The sequence below is a fragment of the Pogona vitticeps genome, chromosome 2, assembly GCF_051106095.1.
Source record: "Pogona vitticeps strain Pit_001003342236 chromosome 2, PviZW2.1, whole genome shotgun sequence".
Classification (NCBI taxonomy): domain Eukaryota; kingdom Metazoa; phylum Chordata; class Lepidosauria; order Squamata; family Agamidae; genus Pogona; species Pogona vitticeps.
The window spans coordinates 134592596-134608878 of NC_135784.1; the positions used below are offsets into that span (position 1 = coordinate 134592596).

General features: G+C 40.0%; 2 protein-coding genes across 7 annotated transcripts in view; one reads left to right on the plus strand and one right to left on the minus strand.

The window, feature by feature from the left end:
- Positions 1–2356: 2356 nt before the first annotated feature.
- Positions 2357–11590, minus strand: TEN1 (TEN1 subunit of CST complex). 4 transcript variants are annotated; one of them, XM_020805054.3, is made up of 4 exons: positions 11459–11590; positions 6948–7064; positions 5048–5205; positions 2357–3184 (listed from the first exon to the last, which is right to left on the minus strand). In XM_020805054.3, exons 2-4 carry the CDS (start codon positions 7034–7036, stop codon positions 3048–3050), a joined length of 384 nt encoding a protein of 127 aa, XP_020660713.1. In that variant the 5' UTR covers positions 7037–7064; positions 11459–11590; the 3' UTR covers positions 2357–3047. The 4 variants fall into 4 exon arrangements, with proteins under 4 accessions (XP_020660713.1, XP_020660715.1, XP_020660714.1 ...); XM_020805056.3 differs by lacking the exon at positions 11459–11590 and adding an exon at positions 11341–11444; XM_020805055.3 differs by lacking the exon at positions 11459–11590 and adding an exon at positions 11273–11423.
- A 20-nt stretch (positions 11591–11610) lies between these two features.
- Positions 11611–16283, plus strand: part of ACOX1 (acyl-CoA oxidase 1) — a 35399-nt gene continuing 30726 nt past the window's right edge. Inside the window, exons 1-2 of one of the 3 annotated variants that reach the window (XM_020805053.3) lie at positions 11611–11896; positions 13548–13707. In XM_020805053.3, coding sequence (XP_020660712.1) covers positions 11776–11896; positions 13548–13707 — 281 coding nt within the window. In that variant the 5' untranslated portion in view covers positions 11611–11775. Of the gene's footprint in view, positions 11897–13547; positions 13708–16283 lie in introns of those variants that run through there. The other 2 variants (XM_020805052.3, XM_072990511.2) reach the window with 2 other exon arrangements.

The following is a 16283-nucleotide window of genomic DNA, read 5'->3' on the forward strand; positions in this document are numbered from 1 at the left end:
ATACTTTCATTTGAATTGGTTTCAATTTGCCTGTGCACAGGGCTATCTGTAACTTGGAGACAGCAGTAGAACATAAAGTATGCTACTTCTGCCCACGGTCTCTGAGAAAACAGGTTCTGCTGGTTTTATTAGTACTTCAGCTGAATATCATAAATTGAAGGAGGAAAGGTAGAATATAAGCATATAGGCATTCCTGGATCAAAAGAGATGTATGGGCTGTTTCAGACATACTTTAATAGTGCCCAAGATTATTTATCCACTTCTGTAACCAAAAGCAGTATAGAAGTCTAGTATGCAATTAAATATATGCTTAAGGGCTAAACAGCAATTTAAATGAGGTGGGTGCACCACACTCTTAAGCTTATTCCCTGATTACAGTATTAATTTTGGTAAAGTGTCTTTCGTGCTTTATCTCCAGCACTATAGCAAATATCATGGCCATTGTTATACCACAAAAGTAGTCCCTTGATTCCATTTTCAGCTCTCAAAAGTAAAGTAACAGTGTATTGTCTGTATTATGCACCAGTATATGCATATATTATCTCCATTTTCTAGAACACTCATTTATAAGTCTGAAGTGATTTGACAGCCTGTAACAATACCAGTAGGTCAATTTCAACATGTACAGTGATTTTAGTAATGTTTCCAAGGTATGTGAGATATTTAAGGAATGGTTTAGTAATATATGACCCCAGGAAGTTTCCATGGCCAAGCAGATATTTGAACCCAAATCTTAAAACAGTGGGTTTTCATATCCCATCAACAAATATTTATGAGGTGGGGATTACACCTCTAATCTGCACATAGTGCTAGTAATTTCACAACTGGGTTGATCACCACATACAAAGATAGTAGCTATTAACATGGACGCTTTGGTCTCCTGGCACCAAAAACTGCAGAGGTACATCTGTCTAACTACTGTATTCTATGAAGAAAATTGTACAAAACATGCACCTAGGAGCAATTATTCACAAAGAATCTGAGGTACGTTATGTCTCTTTTATCTTCTGTTTAGATGAAACAACAATTTTTTAAAAGACCTCATACTATACAGAGTTATGCACCTTCCTCATGACTATGAAACCACCCGACTGGAGCATTTGCCACAGCAACTCTATGCCTTGCCCTGACAGGTTTTATTTCGTGGGCAGATGATGCTGAGACTAGGACCTTTTCTGTAAAACTGAAGGAGTTTCGTAAGGGAGTGATTATATGCTTGCTTGTTTCCTCCTCAGCCACACTAGGCGCTGTTCCAAGTCTTCCATACAGAGCACGTCACCATAGTCTTTCAAGACTGAAGGATGCCTAACCTATGTTTCCATGGAATTATAAAGCTGCAAAGGACAACCAAAATTATCAAGGTGCTAAAGCGACCCACTTGGAATGAATGGTCACAACATTTGAGGTCTTTTCACTTATAAAAGGTACAGTAAAGAGATACAAAATTATGGAGGGTATGAGAAAAATAGACGGTGAGCAGCTGCAGGACCATCAATTTAGTAGAAGTGCTTTTTCATACAGCATACTGTATAAGTGAGCTGTGGAATTTGCTATACTAGATATTGACTGGATTTATATCCAGCTTTTTAAAATATTGAAACACAACTGAATTAAAAACTTATCAATAAAAAGCACAGCATCTATTAGCTGAAAGTTTTTCCCTCAGCAACTGATCTGTGGCCAAAAGCCCACTTGAATAAATATGTATTTGCCTGTTGGTAACAGGGGACCAGCCTAGAATTCAAACTGGAAAGAAATTCCACAGCCTGAGAACAGTTACTGAAAAGATGCCTGTGAGGGCAGCAGAACAAGAGAAGAGCCTCCCCTAAAGATTTCAAAACCCAGCCAGAAGGCTGAACATGCTCTTTCAGGTACCCAGGGGCCATGGATGACAATCTGAATTGTGCAGTGAAGCATTCACAAAAAGGGAGTCAGAAGAATGCTGCTGCACTCATGTCCTGCTGTGGGTTTTCTGCAGGTGTTTGGTTGGTAATTGTGGAAGAGGAGGCCATGCTTTCAGCTGCTCCTGCACAGGTCTTATGATGTTCTTATGGAAATCTTTCAGTTTTTCTCAAAGCAGCCTTCTTTGGATAGATCATTTTATAAAAACTGTACCACAAGATGCAGCTAGAACACACTCTTTCTAAGATATAAGTCTTGTGTAGACACCATAATGACAAAGACGATGTCTAGAGTCAGCTATCCCTGATATGCTCTTCATGCAGCATTGGACTTCAACAGCACTGCCCACCCCAGTAAGAGGCCTGAAGCATTCCGTGCGTGACAAGAAGGGCAAGTAACACCAGTACAAGTATTCCGTGCCTCTGTCTAAGACAGAAAAGAAGACCAAAGTGTATTTCAACTCTGTAAATTTTTATTTGCACTATAAAAATACAGAATATTTAAAAACCCACTCTGGAAGACGAATGGCTGTTTTTAGGACTTCAGAATATGATGTATTAATAATATTACCAACTTCTAAACAAGTATACAGTATATACCAAGAGCCTATCAACATCCGAAACAGAGGCCACAATCCTGTTACTTACACCTGTCAAACAGCATAAATCACTGCTGTGTATTACTACTAAAGAAGATGAGGTTTGTAATTCTCATCGAACAATAGTCACATGACTTGGCAAACAATAAGAAACACAAACATCTGCCTGTTAACTAGCAACAATTTGCCACAACATTTTACACCACTTGACTTATGCCAATTGGTGTAAGTAACAGGATTCTGGCCAGAAATTTCCAACAACTCTTTCCATTTGCATGATTTTTAAGGGTCTCCTAAACATGCTGATTTACAATACAAGGCAATACAAAAAGCAATCCTAGAATAGGACAGCACTTCCATCATTTTAGTTTAGAAATTGCGAAGCCTAATGAAAAAGAAACCTCAATTGACAATAGAAATTATACTTTAAAAAACTTTTAGGATTATACAAAATACATTAAAACAAGGAAGGCAAGGAAATAATTATATATATATATATATTCAGTACAGGGAAAAAATCATATTAAACCCCTCTCACAGAACAGCACTAAGAAGGATTTACTTCAAGATTCTTCTTTCTCTCATGGAAATACTTTCTCTGTTCCTCTATGGCCTTCTGCAATAATTGAAGATTTATTCCTTCCGCACATGTAAACACACGGGCTTTAACCACCACCTCTTCACCTGTAAATATAATGTTTAATTTATGAGAAACACTGTTACATTTTAAGGGCTAAAAATAGAAGCAGGAAAGCATTACTCAGTATCTGAAATATTGTACATTAGGCAGATCACTCAAGAGATGTCTAGGGAACAGCAGGCTGGAAGTGTGTTTCAAATATTCTGATTTAGTGAAGACTCAATTTTTAATTACTTGTGAAGAGATACACATATCATGACACTGCTAGACAGCATGAATACAATATGACATCAGCTAATAGCAATGAAAGCTGTTCCTGGTTCCTGGTCCTCAGCTTCCCCTCATCTACATACAGCATGAAGTTACTGTAACATAATTAGGAGTAGAAGAACCCTTATTATGAACCTTATGTCCCAAGGTTAAGCCTCAATTAAATAGGATACAAAACAGAGGTTCATAATCAAATTGGCTGGACAGCCAACAGAAGAACCAATGAATGAATGAATGAATGAATGAAAATAAATAAATAAATAAATATGACTCTGCAAATTGTATGTTGGTCACCCCTGATCTCTCTACTTCCCCCCAAAGATTGGTTCATAAGTAAATGCATGGGATTCCTTTTTTCATGTATGCATCTGTTCCAAAGTTTAAGCAATTACCTTAGCCAGAAATTTGCATATTGTGGGAAGAGAGAAGGCAGCAAATTTTTCACCCAGGCCTAGAACAAAAGGCTCAATAAAACCATAGAAATCCAATGAGGGAGAGAGGGAGAGGGAGAGGGAGAGGGAGAAGGAGAGGGAGAGGGAGAGGGAGAGGGAGAAGGAGAGGGAGAGAGCCTATTCTACATACTATACACTCCAATGGAGTCAGTTCTCAAATCATATGGGACAATTCTTATTTGACACTCAGATTCATGTAATTTTCTGGTTTTTTCCCAAATTTTTCAGGACTTTTGCCTCTTCTATTTTTTTTCTCTATTCCACAATTATGGATACAACCCAGATCAGCAACACTGAGTTTGCACTGCAGCATGTACAAAGTTGTAACAAATGCTAGGAAACATCAAGATAAGGCAGATGTATATCTACCTTAAAGTTAAATTAAGAAAGACTGCAGTGACTAATGATCATCACTGTAATTATTTAATTTACAAGGGTGTTGGCATTTTGTCTGACTTGACATCTTACACAGATATTGGGCTCCCCAAACAAAGTTATTTGCATATTGTGACACTCAAGTGGTGCAGGTTTACCACGTTATCAAAATACCTTCCAATATATACACAAATACAAAGAAATTGGGATATCCGGCTGCAAAGGAGTGGTACAGATACATGAGGATGTCTATCAACATTCCAGGTTCTGTGGCAAGTTACTGAAACTTCTGTGGCACATTACTGAAACTTCTGATACACATGCATGATCACATGCACAGGTGGCTTGACTAATCAGATTAAAATGCCTGTTCTTGTTTTTTCCCTGCTCATGGAATCTGAAGTCCACTGATGTGGGCTTTTGATGTGGCGGTGAGAGGGAGGGTAAGTAAAATCAGCAAGACCCAGAAAACATACAACAGGTTGCATTGTCATGTAGAGCCAGAGTGATTAGATAAGATTACGTATTTACTCTACCTGAAGGTTCAAGAAGAACCAAAAGAACCACAAAATAGGACTAGATAACCGGCTTAAATATGAGCTAATTTGATTTCCTTTCCAACAGAACGAGTATATAAAGACATTAGGCCCTCTGTTCCCAAAACAGGGTCCCACCACCTTCACAGGTGTGTTTGGTAGGGACATGGAAGAGGCCCTTCTCTGTTGCTACTTCCAGACTTTGAAACTCCCTCCCATAGGAGGCCAGACTGTACCTTTCCACCACAGAATGAGAAAACATAAATTTACTCACTCTCTCCATATTCAGTTTCCCCCAGAACAATATATACAGACCCAAGCTGGGCTTGGAATGGTTCCACAAACTTGGTACAAATCCGGATTTGATACTGAACTGAAGTGTGTTGAGCTGTTAAGATGGCTTCGGAGCTGACTGTATTATAGGAACATAGCCTGAAGGACAAAAAAAGATTAGGCTTCAGTGTTATTAATACTAACAACAACAACTTTCAGAATACTTTAAATTTAATGGACGTATCCCTAGGGATACAGTATTTTCTTATATTAATTCATTAAAAACTGTATTTATTTGAATATAATTTTAGGTGCTTTGTGGGGGCCAAAATACTCTGAAGTGACATACAAAAGGAGTATTACAAGCAAAATATAAAAAATAGAAACATGTATTTAAAAAGTAGCACATAAAATACTTGAAAAATTGCTCTGGACATAGTCTGAATAAAAAGTGGCCATTGACAAAGAAAGTCTTAAAAGCTCAACTCAGTGAGACAGGTCAGAGCCCTCAGGCACTTCATAAACCAAAGGCCACAGAGTGGAATAATTTGCCTTAGCACATTGATAAAATTAAAAATAAAAGAAAAATTAAGTGGGGAGAGACAAAATATTATCACATATCGACCCTGCAAAGCCTGGGAAGGGGGAATGTCACTGTCCAGAATAGGCGGCACATAACTGATGACACATCTCATTGCTTTCGGTTGAGAGCTTTGTTTTTTAACCACACTGAGTACTGTAGTTACATGGGCATAACTCAACATTATGCCTGCAGTAGCTACAATAAGACCAAAATATAAATTACTATCCATGTAGCACTTCTGCTGGCACACTGCACAATTTTTTTGCAATAGAAACTGTGTGACTGATTGCGCAATCAAATTATACAATCTGTGTTGCCTGGGCATAACACCTACATATTTTTACACTAAGCAGCAATGAACTGGAGTCTGCCCTGAATATTAGTGCAACACATAGACTGGAAAATATGAACACCAAGTTCATAGAAACAACAAATAGTATAGTCCTATGCACAGAAGCAAGCCCCCATTAATTCAGTGGGATTTAATTCTCCAAATAAGCATATAGCAGACAATTAGCTAGCATATTTAATGCTACAGTAGGGGTAGGTAGCATCTGCCCTGCCAAAAGTTGCTGGACTACATCCATCTTTATCCACGACAACTGACATACTGGTTGGGACTGATGGGAACTGTAATCCAAAATCTGGATGGCCACAGGTTCCCCATGCCTGCAAAAAGGCACAAGAGACACAGTAAGAAAGGGAAAAGCAGAAGAAAAAACCAAGTGCTTCCCATGGGGAGGAGAACATGAATGACCACCTGCTTTTGCATGTGGCCTTTGCTTACTTGCTGAGCTCCTCTTATAAGTCCTAAGGAGGACAGAGAGAAGGAGAGAGGGTGAAATTTTACAACCGCGTTTCCCCCAAAACAAGGGTCTTATATTAATATAAGGGTCTTATATTAATTTTTGATCCAAAAAAACGCATTAGGGCTTATTTTCAGGGGATTTTTTTTTCATGTACAACAATCTACATTTGTTCAAATACAGGTTGCTGCACAAGGGTGGAGGGCGAGGTTTCACTTAACTGGGACTTATTTTGGGGGTAGGGCTTATATTACAAGCATCCTGAAGAATCATACTAGGGCTTATTTCTAGGGAAACAGGGCAGTTACTCCTGCAGGCATAATGCAAATGGTAGACATTATCTGTTGTATAACCAATGTGCAGCAGACAATGTTTATGGCAATTTCTCACCTTTGAGGCAATTTATTTCCATATGTATTTTTCAGTAAGATTTTGGCCAGAGAGTAGTATAAAATATTAACTGATTCACCAAGAGCAAGAAAAATAATAAAATGAATAGGAATTACACCGACCTGCCAAATGTTCTCAAAGTCTCTCCTTCTGGGATTAATGCAGAGTTTATTTCCCAAAGAAAATGATAAGCTCCGGCAGCAGGAAGCATTGCATTCAAATGCTCTTGAAAACATCTCCTACAAAGATCAAAACAGTTTGCAAATATTTAAGAAGATATAATTTGTGGAATATTTGGAATATATCAACAGCAGGTAAGGAGTCCGTTACAAAGTGAGTGTTTTTACTTTATTTGCAAAACTTTTTATTCACCACATTCAAAGCAGTTCTAGAAGATTCCAGATTGTCTTTGTTTAATATTTACTGATTGATCATAATAATGATTACTATACAGTCTGTTCTTGCTTATACCCATTACATAAAATCTTACTGTGCCCCTCTAAGAAAACAATTTACAGCTTTGCATTTCCCTATTTTGGAAGGAAGATATGACATTTATTTGTAGATTTAAGAAGGTTGAGGATGTTTACCATTATCTATTAGGTTGTCTTCTGCATAAGCACCTTAGACATTAATTTCTCAGTAGCACTCCTAAATCTTTGTATGATCATTGTTCTGTGCAGTCAAGTCAGAACTGACTTATAGTTTCCCTAACATGGCTTTCAAGGTAAGTGAGAAATGTAATAGTATTTTTTTCCAGTTCCATTCCCTCAATCAGTTTCCATGGCTGAGGAGAGATGCAAAGCCAGATTCAAAGTCCTAGTTTATCACTTCATCCACTTAACCACACTGGTATAGCATGTGATATACCCTATTTATTAAAATTGTGTGTGTGTTTTAATATATAAAATTACCTTCCCTGCCTAAAGTTTCACTCCACTATTTAAAGAATTGATGAGTAATAATAGAAGAAAAGTCCACTTTGCATAGATTAAGCCATTAAAAGTTTTGCTGCTTTTATTTACTGTTTTATAGCTGAGCAGAGCTGTTGAAGACAGGACATTTTTATGTCCATTTAACTCTCCACTAGGATTAGTGACTGAAATAGAGAATTTTCCTGTCAATATGAAAGTTTATGTGGAATTATTTAAAGAAAAAAGTGATTAGATTGAAAAACTGGTTGTATAAAATGAAATTGAAATATCAAATGAATCAAATCCTTCAGAATAAGAATATTTCATGGTTGAATTATATGCAGCTAGAAAGATGGACTAATGAATGGGTAAAGAAATATAATAAAGGTAGAGAATACACAAAGTATGAACAATTTCTATTAACATATAAAGATATTCAGATGACTGATTCAGTAAAGGGTGCAGTAAGTAAAATTTATAGATTCCTGCTTGACTTAGAAGAAGAAAGTGAGAAAAAAGGATTGAAGTTAGTGTGGGAACAAGACTTAGGAAAAAGAATAAATGAGGAAGAATGGAGGAAGATGTGGAAAATGAGAGTTTTAAGATTTATGTCAGTGAGAATAAGAGAAAAAAAATTTAATTGGTCTCAAGATGGTATTTAACACCGGCAAAATTGAATAAAATTAATGCTACTTATCTGAATGTCTGTTGGAAATGTGAGAAGGAAATTGGTACATACTTTCATATGTGGTGGCAATGTGAAAAAGTACAAAGATTTTGGAAACTAATCTTTAAAGAACTAAATGACATATGTGAAAAAGATATAGAATTTAATCCTGAGATTGCTTTGTTATCACTATTTGAGAATGTGGAATATGATAAGATGACTAAAGAATTGATTACCAACTTATTAACTGCAGCTAGACTAATAAAAGCTAGGCAATGGAAGAGGTCCCGTTTATGGTGGTGGGGAACACAGTTAATTTGTATTTTGGATTATGCATTTTATGTTTATGTTGATGTTATAGTTTTTTAAAAAATTAAAAAGAAGACAGGACATTTTGGTGATTGCTCATTCACAGAGTCACTATAATAAGTCAGAGGCAATTTGAAAGCACATATCAATAATAGCAAATAGCCACATCACTAGCTAAAAAGCTCAATGGTTTAGGTTGCAGACACAGAGGCTGAGAATTTTGATTCCCCCACTGTACCTCCAAGGAGAAGAACCAGCCTGTATAGTCAAGGGAAAGCTCCACGTTCCCAAGACACACACACACATCCAGAAGAGGAAATGGTAAACCACTTCTGAGTGTTCTCTACATGGAAAACTCTGAAAAGGGTTGTCACAAGCCATCATAGATGACACATGATGATTATGATGATAGCAATATTATATCTAATAGAATAATAATAATTTATTGTCATTGTAAGTATATACACATACAACGAAATTCACAGACACCCAGAGACCAGACACATGCACACACATAAAATTCCCCAAACACTCCCCACCCACTAAAAGTCCCCCACTAAAAATACAAACATCTACACCGCAGGCCAAGTAACACAGTCCAACTAATTATTCACTACTGGTGGTCTTTAAGCTCATTATTAATTGCAATTATACCTCTGGGATAAAAACTATTTAGAAAACGTGTGGTCCGAGTCTTAATTGTTCTATATCTTCTGCCAGATGGTAACAGTTCAAAAAAGTTATAAGCAGGATGGGAAGAGTCTCTCAGGATGCTATGTGATTCCCTTAGACAGCGGGATGTGAAGATGTCATCCAGGGTTGGTAGCTGGAGCCCGATGATATTCTGGGCAATTTTAATGGTTCTCTGTAGAGCTTTTTTGTCCGCTACAGAGCTACTCCCAAACCATGCCAGAATGCCATAGGTTAGGACACTCTCAATGGTGCTACGATAGTATGACAGAAGTAAATGCTGAGATAAATTTAACTTGCCGAGCATTCTCAGGAAATACAACCTCTTCTGTGCCTTCTTCATTAGCATGTTGGCATTTATAGCCCATGAGAGGTCCTCTAAGATGTAAGTACCCAGAAATTTAAAACTACCAACTCTCTCCACTTCCTCACCGTTTATGTACAGTGGTAAATGTACATTTCTCTTCCTCCTAAAATCAATTTACACCAAAGTATCAACCTTTGTACTTTGTTTCTATAAGCAGACTCATTGTTCTTATTTATGAGCCCCACCACTGTCGTATCATCCGCAAATTTAATAATTGCATTGGTGTTATACAGTGGGGTGCAATCATGTGTGTACAGGGAATAGAGGAAGGGACTTAGCACACAGCCCTGGGGAGCTCCTGTACTTAGTACCAGGGTAGAAGAATGGTGAGATCCCATCCTTACTGACTGTAAGGAAGCATTTAGTGTGCCTTTTTTTTAAACGTTATGTATTCTTGAGCACATTTCGGTTTTTGCACAGGACATAAGCAATAGAAGCCTGACTGAAGTGTGAAAATATTGTGAACCCAAGTCACTGAAGAGTCTGAACAAATAAGATGATAAATGCAGAAATCCTCCAACTAAACACGTTAGTTATCTTATTTTTGAAGTACGATATTGGACAGTTCAAAAGGTATGGATGGAGAGAAGACTTTAACCTCTCTTGTGTGTGCTATGTGCCAATCCTGACTTAAGGTGATCCAAGTATGAGAGAGTGGTTTTGTCACTGTCACACAATAGATACACAGTGAGTTTTTGCAGCCGCTGTATTTATTGGGATTTCAACTCAGCTCTCATTAGTCTTTGGACGGCCAATGTAACGTAGTGGATAGAGTGCTGAATCAGAAGACATGAATCTGAATCCTTGCTTGGTGATGGAACCTCACCCAGGGGGGTAGCAATGGTAAAATAACTCCTTAAATGTCTCAGATAACCTCAAGAACCTCAGTAGTCACTGGGAGTTGGATATGGCATGACAGCAGTCCTAGCCTGACATTACAATGGCTCTCATTTATTATGTATACTTAAACTAATGTCTAGGTACCCAATGTTAGATTAGATTAGGCATCCTTCAGTCTCAAGAGACTATGGTAATATGCTCTGAACAGAGGACTTGGAACAGCGTCTAGTGTGGCTGAGAAGGCCAATTCGAGAGTGACAATCCCTTCCACACTGAAGACAAATACAATCTGTCCCCTGTCCAGCCGCCTAGAGTGGTCTTAACCGACCAGATAGGCGTGATATAAATAAAATAAAAAAATTACATAGAAAGCCCTATTAGGGTTGCTGAAAGCGGGTTCCGACTTGATGCCACATAACTAATTAACCCAGTGGTTCCCAACCTTGGGCGACCCAGGGGGCGTTCTTGGACTTCAACTCCCAGAAACCCCGGCCACCACAGCTAATGATGAAGGCTTCTGGGAACTGCAGTTCAAGAAACCCCTGAGTTGCCCAAGGTTGGGAGCCACTGAACTAAACGAAGGTCTAGCTCTGAAACCAGTGGGCAGGAATGATTGTAAACCAGCCGGCTTAGCATCTATTTGGGAGCCATTGCAGTTACCCTTTTGGAAACTGGGCGCTTGAAGAACTCACAGACGACCAAGGGGCCTGGCTCCCTCATTCCCCTACCTCCTCCGCTACCTCTTCTTCTGGGCTTCTTTTTCTCTCTCTTCCTCCTCCTCCTCCTCCTCCTCCTTCAGCAACGTCTCCCCTCCCACCCACCAACCTTCTCTCTCTCCCCACCTACCTGGGTAACTGAGCCGTTCCTGCACCACGTGACCACAAAGTGGTTCCCTATTGGACGTCTGGGGCGGGCGCGTGAGACGCCTCCTGCCTCACGTGACGGGCGTGGGGGCGGGGCCGGCATACACCTCCCCCGACCCCCCCGCGCGCCCGCCCGCCTGCCCGGAAGCTGTTTCGCGAGGTTGTTCGTTCATCCGTTTCTCTGCCGGTCCGGCGGTTGTTGCTGCTGCTGCTGCTGCTGCTGCTCCCGCGGCGGCGTCTTCCTCCTCCTCCTCTCTCGGCGTCGGAGCGCGGGTCGGACCAGCCGCTGCCCCTTCGGCGATGGCCGCGAACATGAACCCGGACCTGCGCAAGGAGCGGGAGGCGGCATCCTTCGACACGGAGCTCCTCACCCACGTCTTGGACGGGGCCGCCGAGCGGACCCGGCGCCGCAGGGAGATCGGTGAGAGCCCCTCGGCCAGCCGGGAGGGAAGGGCCGGCAGATTTCCCCCGACGCCCGCCCCTCGGCCCGCCCCTCGGGAGTCAGGGGACAGGAGCGGGAGCAGGAGGGGGGGCGCCGCTTGTCCGCCTCCTGGCTGACCACGGGAAGGGGAGCCGGGAGTGGGTGGGTGGGCGTGTAAGAGAAACTCTCGCTCCGCGACCGGTTAAAACGACTCCTGGACGATTTTCCTGGGCTAGAAGCGACATCCTCTGGCAAGGGGACAGTCGTTTCTATGCGATGCCTCTGGGCAGTGCGTTTTTCAGGTTATGCTGTTGCACAAACTGTATTTTGGAAAAGGCATCTATCTCCTTCTGGATCGCCAAGAGAGAGGCATGCCTTTTCTAAAGTGCTGCTCGCTAAGCATTGTTTGACCGATACTGTGTTCAGGCTAAGTATAGTATATATATATACATCAACTGCTTAACTGGACCGATGCTTAATAACAATGGGATTCAATGTGGCCAATGAGTCAACTGAACGTTGCCGCCTCTTTTATTTAGCTTTAGACCCGTGATTCTCAACCTTGGGCAACCCAGGGGTGTTCTTGGACTGCATCTCCCAGAAACCCCGGCCAGCACAGCTAATGGTGAAGGCTTCTGGGAACTGCAGTTCAAGAACACCCCTGGGTTGCCCAAGATGGGAGCCACTACTTTAGACTAGACTGTGAGTTCATGGTGATGTGGAAGTCAACAATTTTGTAGGAGTTCAAGGTCTTCTGGCTTATTATTTTAAGTACAGTGTAGAAGTATGATTTATGTACAGGCAATCAGGGAGTTTTCAGGTTAATATTATGTGGTAAGTCACAAGACCATTTGGCTGCTTGTAAGACGACTTGAGATGAGTAGGTGTTCCCCATTACAGAATTACTGCCTGTCCCACTTTGTTGACAGTATCTTAATTAACCATCAATCTGTTTTGTGATTTTGGCCTTTGTACTTCGCTTTTTAGTTTTGTAATAACAATTACAGTCTGGTTTAGAAGCGTGCATGCACAGAGAGAGAGCAGTGAGATTCCAAACAAATCTTCTCTCTTACCATCCATCAGTTGTTCTGTGAATGTGGCTAAAAGAGATAGGGTAGCCAATTTTTCTTTTATGGTGTTAGCCAGAGCATTGAGAGATGTTAGGAACTTTTTGCTTTAGACTGTTTAAAATGGACTACAGTCAACAAAGCACATGCCATATAACATCTGCCAGCCCTTAAGGTCTTGCAAGGCTTTGTTGGTTCTGCTCCAGTCTACAGAACAATATAACTGTTCCTCTGGAAGTCTTCTGCTATGTTTCTCCTGCCTGTTAAATACAGATTACACAGCTACTGAAATCTATTTTGTGATGCCACGCTAATGCAATCTGCAAAACTCTAAATATTAGATATTAAAGGTGTATACTGAATCTTCACTGACGTGTAAAGGTTGATGTTGGTCTTTTCCGTTAGGGTTCAGTTTGCAACAGTCAAAGTACTCTCATATTTCTTTGCTGCTTCAAGCTCAAGAAAGAAAGAAGAGAGGCCACTTTGACTGATGCAAACAGATTTTGATGTCTGCTTTTTTAAAGTGAGGGGCATGTTTTGGCTGAACAGTGAACTTCACCTCTGCCCTTCTTTTCCTTCTACAGAAGCACTTGTTATGAATGACCCAGACTTTAAGCATGAGGATGTAAATTTCCTCTCTCGCAGTGAACGCTATGAAGAAGCTATCAGGAAGAGTGCTTTAATGGTGATGAAACTCAGAGATTATGGAGTTGCAGATCCAGATGAGATCTACTGGTTTAAAAGGTACCTGAATTCAGTGCTGGGTTGATGAAATAGCAAGTAGTCCTGGAAAGTCAATGTTCATTGTCCTTAATTTTTTATAATGGGTCATTAGCTTGCCTTGAAAGATCAAAAGTTGTACAAAGCCAGTAGATGTTTCCAACAGACCTTTAAGACTTCCCTGAATAAAATATATTGGACAGGCTAGGCAGCCTTAGATTTGCTTTGCAATGATAAATGTAACAATGATAGATGCCACAATGTTGCCTAAAACTTGAAAACTTGCTCTTGTTACATTTTAACAGAAACAAATATGAGCTCCTTGAAAGAAAACAGTGTTACTTTCCTGAAGTATTTCTGTAAATCTAAATTGGAGTTTAAAGGATACTCAAACTGTATAACGGAGGATCTATAAGACTGTTTTCAGATGCTTTCAGGTTGCTCTCTACCTTTTTTCTTCTACTTCTCTTCACCCTTCTTTCTTTTACAAGGAAGAATAGTTTTCAATATTGAAATAAACTATTCTAAAGGGAAAGGGTTGAACTTTCCATTAATTTACACTAGGTTGATGGCATCAATAAGGCTCCAAAGATGTTTGTGGCTTGGCAGGCTGCCAGACAGCTATGAACTTAATCATGAATGTTAAGTGACTTTTGAACACTTGAGATAAACATGGTTTAATTATTTATATTTGTGACTATTCTCAGTCATCCAGGTGAGGTTATCTGGAAGTAGAGTCACGGCAACTGGACTTCTTTCTTATTAGGTTGAAATGTTTCGCTACTCATCCAAGTAGCTTCTTCAGTCTGAGAAGAGTATAGGAGATCCCTGTTGGTTTCACTTCCCCCTGGTCTGAATAGGCTCGTTAGATGGACAAAGGACTGGGGGGGATCCAACAGCAGCTTAGGAATAGAGCTCTACAGAAAACCTACACATACTGGTCAATACCTGCAGTTTGACTCCCATCACCCATTGCAACATAAAGCGATGGATCATCAGAAACTGAAACCAAAGAGTAAGAAATATCTCCACCTTCTCTGAAGCATAGTCTTTTCAGTACGACGATTGATATCACATGTATTTTAGACTAATAAAGAAAGTAAAAATAGTTTAAAATGTTAAAATAATTTCAAATAAAAAAATTGAAGACTAACATAGCAAACTATATACTAGAAGTTGCCATGTCCAGCTTTATGGAAAATGTGCTTTATATCTTACTAACCTTATGGATGATGTGACAGTTCCAGACAGGATCCCCCCACCCCACAAAAAAAAGGCCATAGTTTTTGAGAAAGGCAAGGGTTGTTGTTGTTTAGTTGTGTCCGACTCTTCGTGACTCCCTGGGCCAGAGCATGCTGGGCCTTCCTGTCTTCAAGGGAAGGGTACTATGAGTTAACAAAGCTATTGAACATGAAATGCACTGTCCATGGTACTTCCATGCTAATAATAGCCCCGTATGTAAACACGGATAAGGAGCTGGGACATCAAAGAAGAGCCAAAGAATGCTCCAACTACCGTACAATTGCACTCATTTCACATGCTAGCAAGGTTATGCTCAAAATCCTACAAGGTAGGCTTCAGCAGTATGTGGACTGAGAACTCCGAGAAGTACAAGCTGGATTCCGAAGGGGCAGAGGAACTAGAGACCAAATTGCTAACATGCGATGGATTATGGAGAAAGCCAGAGAGTTCCACAAAAATATCTACTTCTGCTTCATTGACTATGCAAAAGCCTTTGACTGTGTGGACCACAGCAAACTATGGCAAGGGTTGGACACGACTAAACAACTAAACGACGACGTATGTTTGGAACCACCACATTTCACCTATGGCAATGTGATACAACCACATTTTGTTTCTTCTACAAAGTAGTATGAAATTGCATCTGACTGACGTGTGTAGTGTTTGGTTATTTATATGTTTGAAAAAGTGAATTCACAGAAACAACCTCAAAAAATTATTTGATCTTTTAAAACAAGGGTGAACATGGTCATTCCAGACATTGTTGGAATACAGTTCCCAACAGTTTTAACCATTTCTGATAGTAGAAATGGTGGAGCTGGGCATGGAGCATTGACTATTGTATCTTACACTAATCTGATTGCCTTTTTTCAAAAGCAAAAGGATTTTCTTCTGATAAAACTAGGCGCTCCTTTCAAAGGAAACAAAAATACTGGTGTAAAGTGGTGGTAAATGATTATTTCACTAAGTGCTACTATAAGTCAAGTCCAAAGTACGAGGTTGTTGTGCTCTTGTGCTTAAATGGCTCCTTGTGATGAGGACTGCCTTCATTTCTGGCACTGAGCTAGGGAACAGTCAACAGTCACGTACAGTGGGCCCTCGACTTACAACGGCCCTAGTTGCAAACGTTTTGGGTTATGAACCCGATCTCATAGGAAACTATACACCCTACTTGTGAATGTGGAATCGAGTTACGAACTGAAAAAAGGGAAAGAAAAAAGAAAAATATTCTGCTCTTAGAGGTAGGAACAGATAAAGCAGCTTTGCATTAGTTCCTATGGGAACTAATGACTTGCGAAATGCCCCTCGACTTAAGAACCAAAAACAGCTGGAACTGATTAAATGGTTTTCATTGCATT